We start from the raw sequence: 24,753 nt of genomic DNA, 5'->3' as shown, positions 1-24,753 counted from the left end.
AACTCATGTATGACAGGGTTCTGAGACTAAAGTTCCCTCCTGGGCTCAAGATCATCGGCTTTGCCGACGATGTAACCTTGGAGGTCTACAGGGAGTCAATCCCCGAGGTAGAACTGACCGCAGAACACGCGATCAACACTGTGGCGGAATGGATGAGCGCGAGAAGCCTGGAGCTCGCTCAACATAAGACGGAGGTAGTTATTGTCAACAACCGCAAGTCGTCACAACATGCAATTATCCAGGTGGGAGAAGTTGCGATCACTTCACAGCGGAGTCGACTATACGTGCAAGAGAGCGTCGACGGCTGTTGCGGCATTATCGAGGATGATGTCCAACAGCTCAAAGGTGTGCGCCAGTAGACGTAGGCTACTGGCAGGCGTTGCCGTATTTATCCCCAGGTACATTCCTTATTCCTTAATATCATTAACCAGGCTCACAATACTGTTCTTGAACCAGCCTTAACCAGACCTACTGCCAAATGCTTGAAAAGTAACAACTTCGAACAGTAGCCTTGGGGAGCTGAATTTTGTTCAAGAATTTCATAATTGTATCAGCAGAAGATAGAAGATAAGTCCGGAAGATTTTAAGTCTGTTTCTAATGACCTAGCCACTTCGAGTTTTTCGATCAGTGTACTTCATATCCTTGCTCTCACGCGAGTACTATGACTAAATTTTCATACTTTTCCCAACATAGTGATCTTTAGCTAATTGAATGTCGCCAAAAAACTGAAAATGCATGTTCATTGATACCGTGATAGATACAGCGCAAAAAAAAGATTACAAAAATATGATCGATTTTTAGTCTTGTTGTTGTACCGATTCTAGCACGGTATAGATTGATGGTAAATTATACAAATTGTACTAAGCATAATAACTAAATCATTTTATATTTCAAAGTTAGCTTAAAAAATATGCCAATAATTTTCAAATTTACCCTACTCTCCCAAAACCCTCTCTATTCCCACACGCCGATTATGCAGTATGTAAACAAATCGAATTTAACCGGAACATATTCAACCTCACGTGGGGCAGCAGTTCTCATATTTTGCAAGGAAAACTTACGATTTCTATCTCTTTATTTTGCTCTCTCTCACTCTCTCGGCTTCTCTCTTCCACTTTCAGCTACCCAGACGGAACGGTTTCATCCTCTGTACCAAGAGTGCGGGAAATTCAACGAGAAAAGTCGAGTCCCTGTTCCACCACCCGCCATCGCCACCAAACTGAAGAGTTGGCGCGCGCACTGTCCTCCCCCCGACGGAAGTCGGAAGAATTCATTCATAACAGAACCAGAACACGGACGGATTCAGTTCGAATCCGACCGGCGCTGGGATCAGTTCGTAAGCTTCGTTGGCGCTGAAGGCATAGTAAAGCTTATCCGGAGTTCGGGAATTCAACAGTTTGAAAAGGCGCGTTTTCGGTTGTTATCGCGGCGTTTGCAAAGTATGGATTGGATTGAGGTGGAAGGGTTGATCGTATTATTCTAGCTTAACCGGACGCACGTGCATTAAATCAGTATTCAGTTGCAGGGTGTGGAAAGAGATGTCCGGTTATGATTACAGCGAATAATTTGAATTGATTTGGAGTGAAGGCTGTAGTGAGGTTTAGTGTTGCGACCTGTTTGCTTTTTTGGAAGTGAGTTCTAGGGTATACCGGTGTTCCGAGCTGACAGAGGTAAATTAACCTGCTGTTGATTGATGGCGTGTACGGTAGTGAAAATCGCGGTAAAGTGGAAATAATATAATTGGATAATTGTGGGAAATTGTGTGGAAAACCCGTTCTGCGGGTTTATCTCATCGAAGTGCTCAGCCGGCTGTAAAGTTACGTGAAGGAATACAACCGAATGGAAGGTAATAGAGCAGAAAAGGTACAAGGAAAACAGTTCAATTCCAGATGAGTACATTTGTGTTTTATTGGGATAAAGTAGAACCGATCCTTTCGATGTGTATAACAAAGTGGTGGAAAAGTGGAATCAGCGAAAATTTATGATAAAACAATGTGTTGTGTTCAATTGGGGTTATTTTTTTACAAAAACTTGTGAAATTAAAATCAAAGCTTCAGACTAGTTCCAAATGTAATTCATATTTATTTCCGTCGAAATATTAAAACCAACTGTGATCAACAATGTGCTTCAAGAGGTTTGTTTTCTTTACAACACCATTTGAATATGGAATTATGTTTGCTCTCAACAATATGCCTCAGTGCGGAAAGTACTCAGCAAAGTAGTGAAAAAACGGTTTTTTGAATTGTTCTTCTAGTGTACACTATGATTTTTGGAGTTTTTGTTCGAATCTGTCAGATAAGTAAAGGAAATAAGGGGAATGATATTGTATTAAAGGCGCTTGCAGAAAAAAAAATTCGGGTGGGGCCCAAAAGTTTTGAAGTAAAATACCAGTTTTTAAACTATGTGCCAGAAAAAATGTTGCGATATACACTGACATCTTTATTATACGATTTCGTGCGATTTTTTTATATTTATATATTTTATTAGTTATGCAGTTTTTATGCGAATCTATGTTTTGATATATGTCCATACCATCATTTGTAGCTATCTGTTTGAATGAGACATAGTTTTTACTCCGGAACCGTACAAAAAGACTGGTATATTAGGACGACAGTTTGGTGAGCTGTGTCCTGGTTGTATTGTTTCCGTACTGGTAGTAGACTGCGTTTGGAGGTGCAAGCTCCAACAGAATAAAATTAAAAGTATGCCCAATAAATTGCTGCAGATATAAATTATGATGCCTACTTTCATTAAGACCAGTGCACTGCAGTGTTGTCAGAGGAACGAGCAACGAAGCAAGTGAAAATTTCCATATTTGCGAATATGCTAGACGATATTCGTTTTATAAGGAATTGATCATAGTAGGCTATAGACAATCTAACTTTTGAACGAAAAGACTGTCTTCGAGAAAGTTGTAGAGGTCAGGCATTTCCATAAATTTTGCAGAAGATAGCTGTCGATTTATGAACGTTTTCTATGGTGAACTCCTTAAAGTAGACGTTTAACTTTTAACATTCTATTTATTTCCCCCGATTTTTGAACACCTACAATTTTACTATGAGCAAAAAATATAATAGGGTAGACGAACCCTTATTCATCTCATTAGTGAGGATGTCACACTATTTTGATTGTAACTCGGCTTACAGTGATTGGATTGTGCTAAAATAGGTATCAGCAGCCTTGCTTAGTTTCTAACAAGCTGTAACATAAAAAATCTGGTTTGAAAAATGTAAAATACTCGCGTTTTAGCGGAAAACAAATTCGAGTACAACGTTCCCTTATGGATCCTACCATTTGACCTAATTCGTTGAATAGAGATAGCAGACACTGCTCTAACTAATGTATTCAAGTAGGTGGGATGAATACTGGAGCAAAGATGAATTAGTTCACAGTAACCCTATCTAAATAAATCAAATGTGTTGGGTAGCAGCTGCGGTTGTGTGTGTGTGTGTGTGTGATCTCGCTTTGCAGGCAGGGTACGATCACTGTCGCCAATGCGATAATCATATGTTCTTTCTGGGACGTCATCACATCCCAGGGATAGCATAAGGGTTAGTGCATTGGGGCGGAGTCTCAAAGGTTGTGGGTTCGAATCCTGCCTCTGGGGGATTTTTTTTCCGCATAATAGCTATCGCTTCACTAACCATTTCGATCAATTTTGCCTGTTAGATACCGCCAATCAAGTCTTATAATATCATCTTAAATTGTTCGTGGAATAATGGAATTGGATAAACGGTGATAAATCCATCTTTTCCGTAAGCACCCGCTCAGAAGCTAAACACTGGTGAAATCCGCAATTACATGAAGGATATGTATCTTATGTAGAAACTAAAATTCACGCCCCAAACCATACCGAGATAAAATTGTCACCTGTTAGAAAATGATTAAGCGAATATCGGTGTTTCCCTTCTGGCTTTCGCGCTAGTTCATTAAGCGCACGCCGCACATAGGAATATTTGACCAACAAACCTGGCCGAAAGTATTTAATGACTCGTTTGCAGCATAACTTTACATTTAACAATGAAGGAAAACTTCTGTTAAACGAATTTTTACAAATTTATTCCTATGATTCCGAAGCTTGATTAGGACTGTAATCGTTAGCTTCCACAAAATTTTCGGATACAAGTAGATCTAAAGCAGTTGATGAAATCATCTGTCGATTTTTTTTTTAGATGCTGGACGTATGCTACTGAGGAATGGATCGGAACTTAACATAAGCCTATTGAGGATATCCCTATTACATTCAATAGGGAAAAAATTTCGTGAATAGCTTTCTCTATAGCTCCAGAAATGCTTATTTCGTGCCTCTAATGTCTCTTCTGAGAGCTGCTTTATTGGCAATAACACGTGATCAACATAGGCGGCTCCAGCTGGTTGACAAAGGAGGGGCACGCCTTTCTGAAAAAAAATATTGCTTACAGACGATTAAAAAAATAAATACATTTAGAAGCGTAGACTCATTTCTTATTTATTACGACGGTTAATATTTAGGGATGGGCAACTGGTAAATCAAACACCATGTTTGAATGAAATCACTATTTTTTATAGTTCGTTAATTCGATACGGCTCATTGCGATGCCTCAACGGAGCCGAGGGTCTTTTATGTATATACAAAATATATCTAGAACAAAACCAAATGTTCTTGAGTGTTTGTGTTTCGTACATGCTACTTTCTATAGCTTCTTTCGCGGCGGGGAAACACTTGTCTGGTCGCCAGCTGCATCTAGAGGTTCATTTATTTTTCTTTGATCATTCACGTCAAGATAGGAAATCCGTTCGCGAACGGTCTAGGAAAACTGGTTCTTCAAATAAAAAGAGTAGAAGAAAATTTCTTTTCAAACAGATGACAAAAAACTGACTCACCGTCCCGCAAACTATCCTAAATTCTCTTTTAATTTGGAATTGGACGAAGAACGATATTCAAGATGAATAGAAAAATTCCACATTCTCTATTTCTGCAATTTCATTATAAATAACTGGCCAACCTTCAACGAACCTGTGTAATAGTTCAGCTGGCAAACGCTCTAAATCCGCAAGGAAGGTGTTGGTTGTTGATGTCGGAGTGCTTGATGCTGTGTTTTCAGTTGAACAGTTGCCACAAATTTGGCAACCTTATGTGGTGCAGGTGATGGTATTTGGAATGATTTGCCGTAGATGTGTTGGCAATCGGTTGTGATGCATTCTCCAGACCATCTTCCGCGCAAGGGTTTCCAGTGTGTCCCGTCTAATTACAGTACTTGCACATAGGAATCTGCCCATCATGGATGCATAGCGTGGCTTGTTCAATTAAAATTTCGTTGTGTTTGAATGTATAGTCAAGAAAGAGTAGACCCGCATTATCACCACTAGAACGTCGTTAGCCATACTCGGGAAAAAGTTTCTTCAAGTATCAGGCGAAACGGATTCTACATCTCTAAATTATGACGTGTATTTTGCACTTGGCTTACGGGGGTACTCGTTGATAGCTCATACAACCTTACCTCTATACTGCCATTTTCAATATACACGAGAATCTTAATTCCAATACTTTAACTTTCAGTCACATATTTTAAGTTGTCCTGGAAGGAAGGAATATTTCTGTTTGGTCTAGTATTAGTATCCATTACATTCCATTGATTTTGGGCAGATTCCTCGTTTAACGCAATGCAGATGAGCTAGAAATTAGAAAGTTTGAGCTCATCTATGCAAGCTTTTAAAAGCTTTTTATTGTTTTATAAACAGTTTTGCTCCGTCTATTTATTTCACTGTTTTTGTAATATTCTTCAAGTAGAAGGAGAAAACAAAAATAACTGTGAACAATTACTCGAAAAACCTTCATAGTCAACTCGGGAACTAGCAATAATGTTAGATTATTCTGAATACACTGTGACTCGAGTGATTAAAAAGTACAGGGAAACTTCGGACAGAAAGAATGAAACGGCGACACAATTCACCTTTTATTGGACACACTGGGAAAAGATATGTCCTCAAGCAGGAATCGAACCTGCGATCTCCCAGTCTCTCAATGTCGATGAAAATAAATAATCTCAAGCCTGAAAGTGATCCACTGTGGAGCTAAAAATAGACTAACGAGTGAATTCTGCCTGAGAGGGCGGTGACGATTCACTTATGAGAGGTATTGGGGGTAGAACGGTCCGCTGTAGGTATTGAGATTGTGGCGGGGATCACGATACTGTTGTAAATCTGTGATGTATCATCACAGTTCCTCGATGGCGGAGTGGTTAACGCACTAAACTAGAGACTGGGAGATCACAGGTTCGATTCCTGCTTGAGGACATATCTTTTCCCAGTGTGTCCAATAAAAGGTGAATTGTTTCACCGTTTCCAATTAATTCCTTCTGTCTATTTCCCATTGTACACGTTCCGAAAAACCTTGAAAAAAGGTATAAACAAAACTCACGTCAAAACAAAGGAATATATACAAGGAAACTCTAACGGCCAATTTCTTCACTGGATGAAAGCCGGTTTTCGCTGAAAACCAGTTTTCAGGTTGCTTGTGACCAATTAGCCGAAAACCGGTTTTCATCCAGGTGAAGAAATTGGCTGTAACTGCTGCTATCCATTATCGTAAACTGTGGTTGAAGGTAATTCGAAAAATCAAACCTGATCTCAATACCTTGAATTATGGTTTGGCGAAAAAGCCTGATCGACGAGGTACTGACTCGTTGTATGTGTTTGTTTTCAGCGACAATGAAGTCTACGGGAATTTCAAGCAAATCGGGGCTCAAACTCTACAAGGCTCTGCTCACGGAAAGATTCCTAGAAGATGCAAATTTGTTTTCGTGGGTAAGTTAATGAGAACAAAATGATTTAGCGAGGGATTTGTTTCTTCCAGCAAGAACGGCTTTAGACTATGAATGTGCATCAATAAACGGATTTTACGCTTCATTAACTTTTCGTGATGATCCAGCCCTAGTAACAATTGTGGTTTTATAGTAGTTTTGTAGCCTTTCATAAAACTTAGATTGCACTTGTAGCGAGCTATAACACTTCAATTGTTATTCGGGAGTTACGTGTTGGCCAAATCTAGTCAGCTGTCATAACAACAAGGCCACGTGCGCAGAAAATTCTGAAGAGAAAGCAGGGTTTTGATTTTTTTACGTTTCTTATAAAAGAAAGGTACAGATATTCTCAAACCCTGAAGATTGTGTGGAGGGCCGAGTCTTGTGTACCAATCGATTCAGCTCAACAAATTGAGTTAATGTCTGTTATGGAGAAGGCTTCTTCAATAAACATCGCTGCCTGCTGGCTCGTGGTAGTATCGGATTCTTACTGCAGTGGTTTGTAGTAGTTAAACCTACCGTCCATCGTTAGGTATTACTTCAGGGTGGATTGCACACCTGCTCTTTTTATTTTGTGGTAATCGTTTATGTTTTCTCCATTGCTACTTTTTCTATTCCTTCTTAGTGCAACTCGTTCCTATTTATATGCTAGCTGGTGCTGACTGGCATACGCTGTGTCTACTCACAACTATTGCTAATATCTCAACTTGTCGACACAGGAACCGATCCGGAGATGCCGACCAGTTTAACTTACATCCCTTTGCAGCCACCCTCGCAATGGCTTGTTTCTAGAGTGTCTGAACTCAAATATCGTTTATGTTTCAAACGGCTCGCAGCAGTGTTTCCTATTAAAACATTTTTTTTTAATTCTATATTCTCGTGGGATGGGTCTCAGCCCCCAAAATCCTCCCCGTGCGCCCGAGTGGCGTGCTACAGTTGTCCAAAAACATCACAGTCATTTCATCTCAAACTAGCTGAATCCGCATAATTGTAACCAGTTCCGTCCAATAGAAAAATATTGGATGATAATGAAACTCGAACTGAAGATGAAAGGAGCAGTCACCAGCGACGGCGAACAGATGGAGAATTGGTGGAGTCGCATAGCCGAGGCAGCGACTAAAAGAATAATGATGCTAATGATAACACGGTGCCGCAAATAAAAAAAAAATGAATGTACTGTTCAAGTGGTCTGGTAAAGGTAGATCTATTATTGAGTGTGCCATTTGACTCCCGATATTACCGGATAGATTTCTGAAGGCGATGGCATTTTGATTCTGGTCAAGTTACACGTTACAGCTCTGCGTTAGATATATCAAATAGAAATAATTTCATTAAAAGTTTTGCATGGTACCGAATATACCGATACCTACTTATTTTTAATCCGTACCAATATTTCCGTTCCAAAAAAAGATCGGAAACCCAACTTTGCGTATTGCTTGCACAAATTTAAAATTGCTTTTATTGCCAAATTTAATAAATTAGCTTTTACTTGGTTAAATAAAGTATTACAAAAAATAAACTGATCACCTTGTTGATCACTTCTAGATAATTGACATATGGAAGTAGGTAAATGCAAATATCTTTTTACCAAAACATCTTCTGGTCGAAAAGGGGGGACACGTGCCCCTGCGTGCCCCTCCCTGGAGCCGCCAGTGGTGATCAATTACAATTTTTCCATAGCGAAGACTGAAAATTTATTAGAATCGATTTTAAAGCCATACGTGATAACTTCTAGAACCACTTTGAATCTATATATCAGTCCTTTATCAACACCCATCATTTGTAGTACCCCCGCCTTGTTTTGGCATATCAACCATTATGTTTAGTTCCAGTTTGAAAGCTCTTTGAAGCCTGAGTTTAGTATCCGAAATTGCTTGTTTTTCATTTTTCGTTTTTGCTTGCCACTTCTGAATAGGATTTTTTTTTGTTTCCAGGTTTTAGTCACCGTTCACGAATGTTGTCGTTTTTTAGTTGAATGACATGTGATTTCGAGGACGTCTTCGATTATAGAAAAGCTTATTATGAAAATATTAAATAAAAATTAAACAGCGCAAATTGACAGTCCCTGTTAAAAAATCAAGAGAAAATTGAATGTGCAGTGGAGATCTTTTACAATATGTTGTGGCAAATAATGCAGGAATCCTGCTTGGTTCAACAAGGAAATCATTAATTTTAAAAAATCAGAAGCAAAAGGCTCACCAAATTTGCAACAATACCTGAACATTCGTGACTTTGGCCATTTCTGCGGCACTAACTGTGTATAATATAAAAACCTATTTTAATCCACCTAGCGGTGCAATTGTGCCTTTCTCAATTATGAATCACGAGAATGTGTGCGTTGTTTATATTCATTAAAAGCTTTTAAATGCATATATTACCTTTTATTATTGTACATCACATCACAACTATATACAGGAAAATAAATCATTATTCGAGTTCTAAAATTTTGAAAAAGAAAAAACAGCCACGGTAATATTGAACTGAAAAAAGGTGCGAAATCGGCAGTCCCAAAAAGTCGATTTTTATAAAAAAAAATTTTCGAGATAACATAAAATCTCGACGTTTCATGCATTTTAAAGATGTTTGGCATCAAAAATACGAATTCGATTTCTGAAATTTCATGGGGTCCCCCCTTTGAAAAAAAATTTGAGTTACGGCTCATATGGGAATTTCATGTGTGACCGGACCGTTCAGTCTATATTTCCGGAACCATACAAGCGATCCGTGCGAAATTTTACAGACATCTGTGGGGATAATATAGCTATCATTTGGGACTAAGTTTGTGAAAATCGGCCTAACCATTTCCGAGAAACTGATATGAGTTTGCTAGTTATGAAAGATGGCCGCTTTTCCCGGGCACTTCCGGAACCGTCTATGGTGATCAATGTAGTCAACGAAAGTTTGTTTGGCCGTCGGTGACCTAGAACTGCAAAGTTAAGTTATTTGAGAGACATTTTAGCGAAATTTTTACCTTTTTTGCTTCCATCGGAGTATCGGTTTGAATCACAATTTGCTATGTGATCGCATGCCACAACCCGTAACTCCGGAACCGGAAGTCGGTTGGGGATAAAATTTAATAGCCATTTACGGAGACGCAATACCTTTCATTTGAGGTCAAGTTTAGTCGAATCGGTCTAGCCATCTCCGACAAAACCGATGTGACTGTTATTCTGAATTTGGATACTTCCGCCGGGGCTTCCGGAACCGATGATGGTGGCCAATGTGACCAAAGAGACTTTGAATGGCTGTTAATGACCTAGTACTACAAATCGAAGCAGTTGTGGTCACATTTTGGAAAATTTTTCACCATTATACATTCATTGCAGAATTTCTTAAAATCGACGTTTTCTGCGTGATCGTACTCATCACCCTGTAATTCCGGAACCGGAAGTTGGATCCATTAGAAATTCAATAGCAGCCTATGGGAACGTTGCACCTTTCATTTGGGACTAAGTTTGTAAAAATCGGTTCATCCATCTCTGAGAAAAGTGAGTGAGATTGTGTTCGCGTACACACACAGACGCACATACACACACACCAGGCACGTAGCCAGAGGGGGGGCTAGGGGGCTAAAGCCCCCCCCGAAAATTTTCAAAAATAAATTTAAGAAACAATCTGTTTTTCGGTGACTCTTAAACAAAATGTATCTTGTTTGGTTTCAACAAATTAATGCGAGAATTGTGAGGAAGATTGCTATTTCGAACCACCGAAGACAGCGGTCAGGATATCTACTCAGTATGCTGAGTGTGATAAAACAGTTCCCTTCATGTTGTGTGACTCGTCGGAAGAACAAAAGAAATTGTTACTTTAATTCTTGCTGTGGGGATCTGTCGAATGATTGAGTCGCAGAAGCAAGAAGTAGTGCTCCAGCCAAATACGGAGGCTATTGACTTCCGGTCAATATTATCCGTATTTGGCTGGAGCAACATTCATGATGTGAAATATTTGCTGAAGGTGAATATGGAGGTTATGCTTACGAACATCGCCTTTAACGAGTTTAACCTTGTCAGGCGTTCAGTACTGATGCCATTTAACAAATTAGCCCAGCGAAACCAGTCATTTTGCATAACACCTTGAAACATGTGGTTGATCCTCATATATATGGACGATGAGAAAATCATTGCTCGGCTACAAGATCTGATACCACTTACTTGCACCGTGGCTATTAAAAGATTCCTGTCACATTTGAAAAAAAATGGTATTTATTATAAAGGACACATCTAGGAAGTAATTCCCTATATATTAAATGGTGTTTTGTGGTGAAAATCTAGGTGATCAGACATATTTCCTCCAACCTGACCCTGCACGTAAAAACTGAATGCGATAGTATTATTTTACACATTATATCTTTGCATATACATAGTCTCCAAAACCATTTCCTGAAAAACAAACATTTGCCAAATTTTGGCTGCTGTTCGGATAATATTGACGGCAAAGACTGCGTCTAGTATCTCAAAATCAATGGTCGGCACCATCATTGTGGAAGTCGACACTCGTGACCCGTCAGAAATTCGCGAACATGGACGTGGCAGTAACCACTATGATGATAAGGAAGTGTACGAGATAGAAATGAACAACCACCGCGACACTGTTGGTTAGGAAAAATATTTCCCAGCCTAGTAAATAGTTCTCCACACGCAATCGTTAGTTGTTCGCACGAGATCTGTAGGACAACCATTTACGTTTTATCACTTTCATTGTTCACATCATGGAAATATATTGAAGACACAAGGCTTCATTTAGCTAATGCATTGAACCGAATAAAATAAACGGAATATATAATAAAATGCAGAAGTTTTATAGAAAAGTGAGCTCAAAAACTGTCCCAAAATGAGAACTTTATCGCTAGTGGTTGTGTCTAACAAAACTCAGATATCATGTTATATATTAGCAAGAATAAAGTTAGTTAAAGCATAAGCAAATTGAATTTCTGTAATAGGTTAGTGCACTGTACACTTAGTAGAAACATCAGGCATCTCACTCAAGCGTGCTAGACAAAAACATTTCCGTTAGTTGATGACAATATAGTCGAGAAGACAGTTTTTGTTTTCGCGTCATTTTAATGCAATAGTATTTCTGTTGACACTCAATTTCATTTTATGCGGAGAATGCGGTCCGTATTTAAACATTATTAGTCCGCAAAGTAGTGATATTTTAAACAATCGAACAATAAGCAAGAAAAATGCCAAAAAATAAACAAGCCAAAAAGTGGTAAAACAGCGGTTTTTCTGAGGTGTTCATCAACCCAAGAATTGTATACCGTCGTATATTACTAATGTTGTTCACATACAGAAACGTACATAGTAGCGGTAGGACTATCTGTTGTGATTTTATCCTTACTTTTCAACGGATGTCAATAGATGCTAAACCACATATTAGTCAATCAATCATAATAAACTTAATGTTGTAAGCAGCAGCATTTCTGTCTCTTTCGATGGTTTCCAATTAATGTCCATGTAAGTCTAAAAACGACGTGACGATACAGTGAACAAACATCAGTAGCCTATCACGAAGAGCGACTAAAATGTTGTAACTAGTTGAGTCTACAGTCAATAAGTTGGGATTAATGTTTCGATTTCATGTTTTCGTTTTATTTGTGTTCGTTATGAAATAAAATGAGAGAGATGAGCAGAGATCACGAAGAAAAAGAGAGAGAAAATAATAAATAAATTGAAATCGACCCAAGAGCAGCTGTTCTATATTTTCTGGGCACTCAACTACAGAACAACAGAAATCATCTGACCCCCCTAATCTTACGAAAACAATATTATCCCCTTGTGTAGATATATAAGATAGCTATAAAATCGCATTAGTTTCATTTTAAAAAAATCAATATGTAATCCCCTAGTTTTAAGCAATTTAAAATGTAAAACAAAACAAAATTGGCACCTTTAAGCTAACGCAACGTGCCTTATCAAATAAACGATTTGAATAAAAAAAAAACAGAAATCATCAAAGAAAGTTGGCCTTACGTTACTCTTCGGCAGAGGTGAAGTAAGTGCGATGTATACCCGTCCATGTGTCGGAATAAAAAGATGCTGAAATTATTGAGCTTGTTCATATTAATAATATCTAGTTCTTTTTTCCAATCTAAAGTTTTATTTGAAACGGCTCAATGCGTTAGCACAACTGAGCCGTGGGTCAATAAGTAAAAATTAAAAAAAAATCTAAGAATGTCGGTCTGCCAGATCTTGTTGACGCAGTTTGCTGCTGCGTGTTGAGATCTTTTTCCTTGGTGGTGAGGCCGCTTGGGGGTCATTCAGTCTGCCTTCTCTCGCGTTATCGTTCCCGTCCATGTCGTCATCGGTACTGCTTTCTTGCTGTTCACGATCAGAGGTTCTTATTTGTTTCTTGTTCTTATGGGTCGCTGTTGTATATCCGTCTTCATCGGTATTTGCTTCTTTATTGGCGATGCTAGTTGTTGGTTTGGGAGCGGTTGTCGTGGTCGTTGTACCTGCATTATTGGGTAATTGGATCGTTGTTTTAGGTTTATCTGAAGGTATCGGTGGCTGCTAGTTAGAGTTGGCTGTAGTAGATGAGTTTTGACTAGTTGCTTCGGCACATGTTTTTCCGTAGTAGGCTGTATAGTTACAGAATTGGCATGTTGGGGTCTGCCCGGGATATGTGATTAGCGTTGTTTGCTTATAGGTCACGCCATCCTTCGGTGATTTGCATTCGATAGTCATGTAAGAAGGTATTGGTTTAGTCACTCGCATTCTCACAATACGAACGCCGTTGGGAATGCCGGTGAAAACAAATTTTCTAGGTATCATTCGTAATAGATTCTACTTCTCCATTTGCGACATGATTCGTTTGATGAAATCTTCCTTCGTGCGCGGGGCCAAATCATGGATACGCACGTCCACCATGTCGTTTTCCATATGCACGGGGATCTTGATTCTGGTGTTATTAAATTCGACCTCGTGTTGCATGTTGTTCTTTGCAATGAAGTTTTCGGCCTGTGCTAAGCTTCTAAACGTGATCAAAACACAGTTTTTTACGTGATGTAGCTGAATGTAGGTAACTTCAGCGAGATTAAACTCAATTTTCACTTTAACTAATTGTTCCACTTCCTGAACTGTTCGTGTTATCCCGTAGCACAGACACTTTTGCTTCATTTGGCAAACTCATTTCACTCCGCAGCCAGGAGCAACGATACAATTTGTATGTGCACTGATATAGAACAATAGCTAGCTTGATTCACTGGTGCCTATAGCCTGCTAAAGCGTAGCAATTTTTTTTGCTTCTGCTTTTTGCGACGTCAGAAGATACACATTCTAGTTATTTTGGTAATACATTTAACAAATTTCACGTACCGTCAAGTCACCAGTTACCGTGCGTTTAGGTGGATTTGACGTGACTTCCAACTCTGTTTTTTATCAAAATGAAAACCGCTCTCATAGTCACCGTAAAAATACCTATCTAAATACGTCACAATTTAGAAATAATATAAAACTATTAGCAACAAAACGAGAATAAGTAGTTTGTTTGGCACCAGTGCACGTTATATGATCAACTTACCATGTATTTAAAATTTTGATTCAACTTTAGTTGGAATGTTTCAATAAAACGATGAAACGAGAGGATTTGGGATCTGGATCTCTCCGATAGATTCAAGGAGCTAGTTCTTTAAATTTCGTGATTTTGAAACAGCACGGTGAACGAAATATGCACGGCGACTGGCGACTTGAAGGAAAATTAGAAGATATTAGTAATCAGTGTTTTCGTTCGATTTGTAGACAATTTTCTTTAATAAATTAAATTGTGGGCAGTTTTGATCCTATTGATCACCAAAAATCCTCTAATCTCTAATCTACCAGACCAAGGCTAGTCTTGAAAATAGTTTCATTTAAATAGAACTGGTAATACTCGCAGAACGCAAGACAAAGAAAATAGAAGTTGAACCGTCTCTGGGCATCTACAAATCGCTCGCTAAATCAGAAGATTTTGTGCGAATTTCGACATTCTCTTCGTTCGAACATTTTATGGATATTTTTCTACTCATTTCGGTTTAGCATCTTCTACGCCTTTTAAAGGTGTAGCTTGGAACACCTAGTGTTTTCCAGCACCGTCAAGCATTGTCATATTCGGTTAGCGTATAAACACTGTGAACTCTAGAATATACTTTGTTGTAACGAGAGTAAGTACTATAACCTTTCTTGTGACAATGAACATATTTTTAGGATTGTCTTAGATTTGAAATTCATTTCATTATGAGCTTTTCAAAATTTAATTTAGTTTCTAGTGACTATATCAAATTGTCAGAATTAAAAGCTTTATGCAATTTTTTTTAAGCCCCTCCCGAAACAAAATCCTGGCTACGGGCCTGACACACACATACATACACACACACATACATACACACACAGACATTTGCCGAACTCGACGAACTGAATCGAATGGTATATGTCACTCGGCCCTCCGGGCCTCCGTTAAAAAGTCGGTTTTCAGAGCAATTGCAATACCTTTCTATTGAGAAAGGCAAAAAGGTGCGAAATCGGCAGTCCCAAAAAGTCGATTTTTATAAAAAAAAAATTTCGAGATAACATAAAATCTCGACGTTTCATGCATTTTAAAGATGTTTGGCATCAAAAATACGAATTCGATTTCTGAAATTTCATGGGGTCCCCCCTTTGAAAAAAAAATTTGAGTTACGGCTCATATGGGAATTTCATGTGTGACCGGACCGTTCAGTCTATATTTCCGGAACCATACAAGCGATCCGTGCGAAATTTTACAGACATCTGTGGGGATAATATAGCTATCATTTGGGACTAAGTTTGTGAAAATCGGCCCAACCATTTCCGAGAAACTGATATGAGTTTGCTAGTTATGAAAGATGGCCGCTTTTCCCGGGCACTTCCGGAACCGTCTATGGTGGTCAATGTAGTCAACGAAAGTTTGTTTGGCCGTCGGTGACCTAGAACTGCAAAGTTAAGTTATTTGAGAGACATTTTAGCGAAATTTTTACCTTTTTTGCTTCCATCGGAGTATCGGTTTGAATCACAATTTGCTATGTGATCGCACGCCACAACCCGTAACTCCGGAACCGGAAGTCGGTTGGGGATAAAATTTAATAGCCATTTACGGGGACGTAACATCTTTCATTTGAGACTAAGTTTAGTTGATTCGGTCTAGCCATCTCCGAGAAACCGATGTGACTGTTGGTCTGAATTTGGATACTTCCGCCGGGGCTTCCGGAACCGATGATGGTGGCCAATGTGACCAAAGAGACTTTGAATGGCTGTTAATGACCTAGTACTACAAATTGAAGCAGTTGTGGTCACATTTTGGAAAAAATTTCACCATTATACATTCATTGCAGAATTTCTTAAAATCGACATTTTCTGCGTGATCGTACTCATCACCCTGTAATTCCGGAACCGGAAGTCGGATCCATTAGAAATTCAATAGCAGCCTATGGGAACGTTGCACCTTTCATTTGGGACTAAGTTTGTAAAAATCGGTGCATCCATCTCTGAGAAAAGTGAGTGAGATTGTGTTCGCGTACACACACAGACGCACATACACACACACATACATACACACACACAGACATTTGCCGAACTCGACGAACTGAATCGAATGGTATATGTCACTCGGCCCTCCGGGCCTCCATTAAAAAGTCGGTTTTCAGAGCAATTGCAATACCTTTCTATTGAGAAAGGCAAAACCGAAAATGAGATCAAGACATGCCCAAAGAACTTTTTAATAACATCAAAACTAAATTGAATTCGTGCAACTTTCCATCAAAAAATGTCGTTGGATGGAAAAGAGGGTGAAACTTCAAAAGATATTTATAATCACTTAGCAACATTTTTTCAAGAATCTTATTGTAAATATTTGGATAATGAGCGCGACTTTGAATATTTTTCTGGCTTTTCTAATTATTCAAGAGATATTGGTGTCAATCACGTTAATGTTTGAGATATCTTGTATGGTCTCAATGATCTGGATGCCGCTAAAGGTTTAGGACCTGATGGAATTCCACCTGCTTTCATGAAGAATTTAGCAACTGAGCTCACGCCACCTTTATTCTGACTATTCAGTAAGTTACTTTAATCTGGTAACTTCCCAAAATATTAAAAATAAACTTTTTTAATACCTATTTATAAATCGGGTAAAAATTCCGATATTCGCAATTATCGTGGAATTGCCATTTTGTCTTGCTTTCCCAAACTTTTCGAATCCATCATAAATAAAAGCCTTTTCAACCAAATCAGACATAAAATAACAAATGCACACCATGAGTTTTTTAAAGGTCGTTCAACAAGTACAAACTTTCTAGAATTTGTTGATTACTTGTTACATGCCATGGATAAAGGAAATCGTATAGAAACTCTTTACACTGACTTCGATAAACTTGACATGTTAATTTTCAAACTTGAAAAATTAGAAATCGAGACGAAACTCCTCAAGTGGATTACGTCGTATTTAACTGATCGCCAACAAAAAGTAAAATTCTATGAGATGAAATCTGATACAATTAAAGTTACATCAGGAATTACAACTACAGGACCGCTCTTACCAAATACAACACTGAGTTGAGAAAGGCTTGAAACTATCAATGCGCGAGTTTTGTGAAAACATCGGAAACTTTCCAGTGACAGTTCCCCTTCAAAAAGCCTTATCAAAGGATCACACAAATGGCCTAGGGCAAGTGAAAAAAGGCGATGGTTCTCTCACAATTGGCAATAGTGAAACATTGGATGTTCTAATGAATACCCACTTTCCTAGGTCAGTTGCGAAAGACGAGAATTCGACAGGTCAGGATTGTGAAGGACTCCATCCTAACAGGACTTGTGTGGCATCACAAAAACTGGCCTGTCAGATTTTCACACCATCTCTAATTAAATGGGCTATCAACACCTTCGAACCATACAAATCCCCCGGCCCTGATAACATTCTTCCAATATTTCTACAAAAATCGGCAGACATAATTCTTCCGGATCTACTAAACATCCTGAAATCCAGTCTTTTGCTTGGGCACACACATATAAGCTGGAGAGAAGCTGGGGTAATATTTATTCCAAAAACGGGTAAAAAAGACCTGACACTACCCAAGGCCTTTAGACCTATTAGTTTGACATCAACACTTCTAAAACTGCTGGACCACTGTATTCGAACGGAGCACTTATCGAAAGATCCGCTAAACAAGTACCAGTTTGCATATCAAAAGGGCAAATCTATGGAAACAGCCCTACATACCTTAGTGACACTTATTGAGAAAATCCTCGATTTCAAGGAAATAGCAATTTGCGCTTTTCTTGAAATCGAGGGTGCTTTAGATAATACGTCCTACATATCAATTCACAAGGCCCTGGCAAAAAAGAGGAGTGGAAAAACCGATAGGGGACTGGATTCTTGCAATGCCCAAGAGTCGAGCGATCACAGCAACGTTAGGAGACACGAAAGCAACTATAACACCCAATAGAGGTTGTCCCCAGGGAGGTGTGCTATCACCCCTGCTCTGGTCACTAGTGGTGGACGATCTTGTCAATGATCTGACTGAAATAGGTTTCGAGATTGTTGGATATGCAGATGACATTGTCCTAATTGTGAGGGGAAAACATGAATATGTACTAAGCGATCGGATTCAACTAGCCCTGAACTTCACCATGACATGGTGTTTCAAAGAGGTACTCAACGTGAACCCTGCAAAAACAGTCATTATACCATTTACTAATAGGAAAAAACTGAAGTTGGTTCCCCCAACTCTCAGTGGAACTACAATCAACTACGCAGAAGAAGCGAAACACCTCGGTGTTATCCTAGACAAAAAACTGAATTGGAACTCGCACCTGACGTACGCCGTTAATAAAGCAACAACAGCACTGTGAGCATGCAGTAAACTCTTCGGGAAAACTTGGGGTCTCAAACCGAGGTTGGTTTACTGGTCAGACCACGATTAACTTATTCCTCCATTGTGTGGTGGCCCAATATTAAGCAAAAGACCGCCCAAGCTAAACTAACTAAAGTTCAGAGGCTATCCTGCCTCTCTATCACAGGCGCTATGAAATCAACATCTGCCACAGCTATAGAAGCCATGCTTCATCTACCTTCATTGCACAAACACGTTATGGAGGAGGCGAGACTTGGCTCTCTGAGAGTGCTAAAGGGTAAACCACTATTTGATGGGGATTTAAATGGTCACCTGAGTATAATAAAGGAACTCAAACTAAACCCTATCTTGACTACAGTTCAAGATAAAATGGATGCTAAACCGAACTTCGATATCTCATATGAGGTCCACATAGTGGATCGTCAGATGTGGAATATAGGGGGTCCTATACTACCTCAAGGTACAATATCATTCTATACGGATGAATCTAAAATGGGTAAGCTGACTGGCTCGGGAGTCTACGGACCAGGAATTAAAGAAGCGATATCAATGGGAAAGTGGCCTACAGTTTTCCAGGCAGAGGTCTGTAGAAAACGAAACTACAGACCTGCAAAAATCGCAATCTTCTCGGACAGCCAAGCAGCACTGTTGGCATTAAGGTCGTCGAAATGTGAGTCCAAACTGGTTTGGGAGTGCATCACATCTTTACAACAACTAGCAACTCGGAATAAAGTAATGATATTCTGGGTACCTGACCACCAAGGAATCGATGGTAACGAAGTGGCCAACGAATTAGCCAGGCGTGGTTCATCAAACATGTTTGTTGGACCAGAACCATTTCTAGGTATATCTACCTGTGCCATTAAACTATAACTTTCGGCGTGGGCAAGAGACCGACTACTAAACGACTGGCGTAACGTAGAAGGCGCTCGACAAGCTAAGAAATTCATACATCCAGATACAACGAGAGCCAAAAAAACTAATGGATCTAAAACGTAAAAACTTATGTATAATCACAGGTTTATTTACGGGACATTGTCCTGCTAAGTATCATCTGAAAAAATTCGCAAAAATCAAGATGACATTTGTCGATTTTGTAACTACGAGCCCGATAGCTCGGAACATATTCTCTGCTATTGTGCAGTACTATTTCTTCGAAGGGAGCGATACTTCGGCAGGCATCTTATGACACCTCACGAGATATGGCATACCTGTCCCAAACGGATGCTCAGCTACATTAAATAATGTACTACCCGGTTGGGACGACACAAGTGGACAAACAAACAACTCGCTTCCAACTACATTGGATTCGGGCAATTTGTAACATGTAGAGCAAACAGGGGCAGCCACAAAAGATAACCTGAATATTGGTCGCAGTGGCAAAGTTTCCCTAACAAAAAAAAAATCATCGGAAATTCCAAATGGTTCACACTTAGGTCCTCTTGTACCCTTATGACTTTTAACAGAAAACAAATCGCTACTTCCATGTCAATTACATTAGGTAATCAAATAGTTCAGAAATACGATAAAATAAGAGATCTAGGAGTCATCCTAGACAAAAAATTAAAATTTGTGGAACATTATAACACAATTAATTGTTCATATGCTTTATTTTATAAATCACTTCGAATATCACTTTCAAGATTCTTATACAATTAAAACTTTTTACATAGCATATGTTCAGTCTATTTTAGAATATTGCAGTATTGTTTGGTCACTTTACATTAAAAACACGAAGTTAGAATTGAGTCAATTCAAAAGCAGTTTCTATTATATGCTTTACGCAAGTTAAGATGGACAGCATTCCCACTTCCATCTTATGAAGCACATTGTATGATGATAGACATTCAAACATTAAAAGATCGTCGGGAGTATGCTATCCTAAACGATATCTTCATGCAGCGTACTGCTAATAGCATAAAATCAAAAAATAATTTTCAAATTTCTCAAATGATTACTTAGAAATAATTGAAAAAAGGTCAATTTCGGAAGAAAAAATGTGGGTTGCCCCTTTTGTCTTTCATTTATATACACGAATTAGAGGTAATATATATCAAAACAAAAAAAATGTTTCCAATATGCGGACTAAAATGTGCCTTTAACAATATTAGTCAAAATTTTTCGTTTGTCACCGTTTTCTGTGGTTGTTTGATAACTCAGGATTAGTCAGAGATGCCTCTACAGATCAAGCCGTAAAATACGTTCTCGAGGTACACTTGTACAATGCATCGCGAAGCATTCTGGAAACTCGAACCAAGAGCGTCCATTGGCGGCCAGGACGCCACTTCGAACAATGCCCTGTAGAATCTTTTTTGATGCGCAAATCGAAAAACCCGTTTAACACAATATAGAAGACACTTGTACCTTTCAAATGTTAAGAAAAAATCAAATTTTTGAAAATTTTGCATGAGAACCTCCCCTTAACTCATTTTAACTAAAAGCAGCTTTTGCTTTAATTACGCGTACCGTAGAGAAATCACACCATGCCTCAATTTACCTAAAGCGGCTTACTGACAATAATTATGTGAACACTATTCACTGTATACTGGACAGGCGATTGTCGCTTATTATTTTCACAACACCCGTGGCTTTTACGGTACAATCGATCATTGCGGTGGTGAAAAAAACTATTAAAGTTAAACAACAGCATAATTAGTGCTCGAGTGAAAATTATTGAAACATATGCTGTTGTTGCTGAAATGTGTCAGGATCATAGGCGTGCGCAGCCTTTTCCATTAGGGGGGGCTAACGGCTTAAAAACATTCAGTTATGTTGAACCTCCATTATCAGGTAGATTTCTGGTAAAGGTTCGATTGCAAAACAGTTATTTTATTTTGTTATTGAATTATATATTGGACGGTACTTTTTGAAACACATGTCAGAATGGAATATTCGATGTACGGCTCACTCTACTTCGTACCACAACGATGATCTCGAATGCGAATTTTTTGAGAAAGTCCGTTTCGATTCATACCATATCCGTAGTTCCAATTTACAAATAAATTTGAAGTCATGAACTGTTGCTCTATTTTAAAATTATTGGTATCATAATGAGGATATTTTTTATTTATGCAAAAAGCTTTATTTTTACGGTGGCTAAAACACGTTGTATTCTTAAAATTTTTTAGGGAAACATTCACAATTAATTTTGAAATTTTGTCGTAAGCGTGCTATTATAATCACGAACAACATTCCAAAATTGAAGATTGGTCTGTGATTTGTTTCAAGAGATATCATGTTCACTGGAAACGATATCAAAATATTGGCGTTCAAGCACAAAAGTTGCAGTTTCAAGATTTTTCAATAAAAAATCATGTTTTTTTGCAAGCGCATTAAAAAATGTACTATTTGATATTCTAAAAATAATGTTAATTAAATACAAATGACTAGTGTAATAAAAAAAGGCCATATCACACTGTTAGGTAGGTACAATCATTTTTTTTAAGTGAATTTCGGATTCAGCGACCCAAAATTTACTAAAACCCACTAAATATGCATTGTGGGTTTTTGCGGTTTTCATTCGTCTCGAATGAAAATTTGAGCTTTGGGTTTGATACGTGCATTTAATTTCTGCACAAGGTGCTGATCAACACCTCTGGCTGCTTTTTTTCAGTATATGGTCATTGAATTAGAATCCTTAGCCATGTTTCAATTTTTTATATTTATGGGATATATAGATTTGGATTGGGTGGAATACCGGGCAGTTTGCGGAGTTCATCCTATTCTCAAGGACGTTGACGTTGCGCATTCTTACTGTAGTAGCTACTCGCCATCTCTGGCAAAAATTTGGGAGGGACCTAATTAATCACTAGATGTTTTTAAGGCTATCGTAGGCTATCGTTTTTAAGGCTATAGTATAACTCGGTTCATATTGTAGGTTGTGATGAAAATCGGAGTCTTACGGCCATAACTGCAAATTTACTGCCAGATCATACCCTTTCAGATGCATTTATTGAATTTGTTCAGATCCTGACCATACATCTTTCAGACCCGCGATTTTGGCCATAACGTTTTGCTTTACGGTCCAGCTTGATTGCTTGATAGCCCTATACGAAAACGATGACACCGCTTCGACAACACACCTTCAGGACAGCAGACAAACATTACATGAAATCTGTTTGTACTGCACATATAAAGGTTTGGCCATTGTGATCATCATACTCGGGTTTTCATTTCTTTTGTGCAGAATTAATTCTCAATTTTTCCATCGCGTGACAATTTATGAAGACATTAGTTTTTTTTTCAAAATTTTTGCATTTCATTGCAAGCAAATTGCAGTCAAAAATTTACAGAACCGGTCACAAAAAGCACTATACTGGAAAAGAAGACTCATAACGATTCTACATTCATAGAGTTTCAAATGTTTCTAACTTGGATTTTTTTCTAATTTTGTTTGAATTATGTTGGGAAAATTTTGTTAAAAAATTAGAGTGGATCTGAATATACGAGCTATTTCAGTTTTAATAGGCCGCCTGCTATAAAGCTGCCTTGTTTTAAAACCAATCCAATTTTTCCTGAACATTCAAAACTCAAGAATGTTTCAATGAAAAGTTTTACAACTAAACAAAAGGCAAAACATAAATAAAATCAATAAAAAAGTAATATGAACTGAGCTCGAAAGGTAGAAAAATTCATAAAAAATGCATTATGAGATATAAAAAAACAAAAATATAAAATTGAATTTGAGTAATCAGATCAAAATATTTACGAAATATATTGTTTCTCTTTCTATCCCATCAGGATTTGGTAATGGATTATGGTCCACTGATTTTCTTTCACTATTGGTTTTTAAGTTCAAAAAATAATTTTTGTTTTACTTTAAAACTTTGTTAATTTCATTTTATGATATCAACTTTTTTAGTATGTGAATTCTGACCTAGATTTTCACCTAAAATTACTTTTTCAATTTAAAAAAAAATCTATTTAAGGTATTGGGTGAATCTCTAATGGATTTATAAGAAAAATGATGACAAACACATGCAGCCAGCGATCATCAGTCGTCCCGGTCCTCTGTGTGGGATGGGTGAAAGGGTCTTCCAACCTGCCGCAAATGGCAAGTATACATCTTTTCCGAACACTTCAAGCGCTGATGTATGCTTCGCTTCCAATTTTTTGCCTTTTGCTCCGACATCTTGTTATCAGATGCCAACCATTTCTCTCGACGACGACGATAGTCGTATTTTGGGGCGCGACGCAGTTGATTCGGGATGCCTCGAATCCCTCATCACAGTCGACCAAGCGACCGTGAACCGTTCCGATACTGTTCGTGGGATTGACAAAAGGATCTTCCTACACGGCAACATGGCTTTGCTCTCTGCTCTACCTGTGTCCTCCAACAACATCGAGGTCTACTACCAGAATGTTGGTGGCTTAAATTCATCAACGGACAGCTATTTGCTCGCGACCACGGGTTGCTGTTACGACGTTATCGCCTTGACCGAGACGTGGCTCGACAACTGTACTCTGTCTCGCCAGATCTTCGGTTCAACATTCGATGTCTACCGCTGTGACCGCAATGCCCTCAATAGCCACAAGTCATCAGGCGGTGTTGTGCTTATCGCCGTTCGCCGTGGTATAAAAGCCCGAGTGATCAACGATGACCGGTGGGCGAGCTCCGAGCAAGTGTGGATATCAGTGAAACTTGCCGATCGCAATCTGTTCCTGTGTGTTGTGTATTTTCCACCTGACAGAATTCGTGATTCCAGCCTGATCGATGTACATCTTTCCTCCGTTTTTTTTATCGCCTCGATCGCCGCCCCGTCTGATGACATTGTTATACTGGGCGACTGCAACTTACCTGGCTTGACGTGGTGCCAGGCAAGTAATGATTTTCTACGATTGGATATCGAAAAATCTGCGCTTATTAACAATGCCAGTTGTATTTTGGACAGCAGCGCAACTCTTCGGCAAATTAATAATGTCACCAACGAGAATGGACGTACATTGGACCTCTGCTTTGTAAGTGCCCGGGACTGCGCTCCGTACTGCTGCACTGCACCGACTCCTTTAGTCAAGCAGGTGCGTCATCATCTCCCACTACATCTTGTATTCGCTGGTAACATAGGAGTGAATTTTGAAGACGTCTCAAGCTCTATCGTCTACGATTTTTACAACGCTGACTACGACAG

At 38.7% G+C, this 24,753-nt stretch overlaps 1 protein-coding gene across 3 annotated transcripts in view; it reads left to right on the top strand.

Annotated features, from left to right (window-relative positions):
• Window positions 1-1,248: 1,248 nt before the first annotated feature.
• Window positions 1,249-24,753, top strand: part of LOC131691307 (RYamide receptor-like) — a 139,560-nt gene continuing 116,055 nt past the window's right edge. Inside the window, exons 1-2 of one of the 3 annotated variants that reach the window (XM_058977595.1) lie at window positions 1,854-2,135; window positions 6,687-6,787. In XM_058977595.1, the coding sequence (XP_058833578.1) occupies window positions 6,768-6,787 (20 nt within the window). In that variant the 5' untranslated portion in view covers window positions 1,854-2,135; window positions 6,687-6,767. The other 2 variants (XM_058977597.1, XM_058977596.1) reach the window with 2 other exon arrangements.

The sequence above is a fragment of the Topomyia yanbarensis genome, chromosome 3 (genome assembly GCF_030247195.1).
Source record: "Topomyia yanbarensis strain Yona2022 chromosome 3, ASM3024719v1, whole genome shotgun sequence".
Lineage (NCBI taxonomy): Eukaryota > Metazoa > Arthropoda > Insecta > Diptera > Culicidae > Topomyia > Topomyia yanbarensis.
The sequence above is the reverse complement of the archived record's forward strand: the minus strand, read 5'-3'. Positions and strand labels throughout refer to the sequence as shown.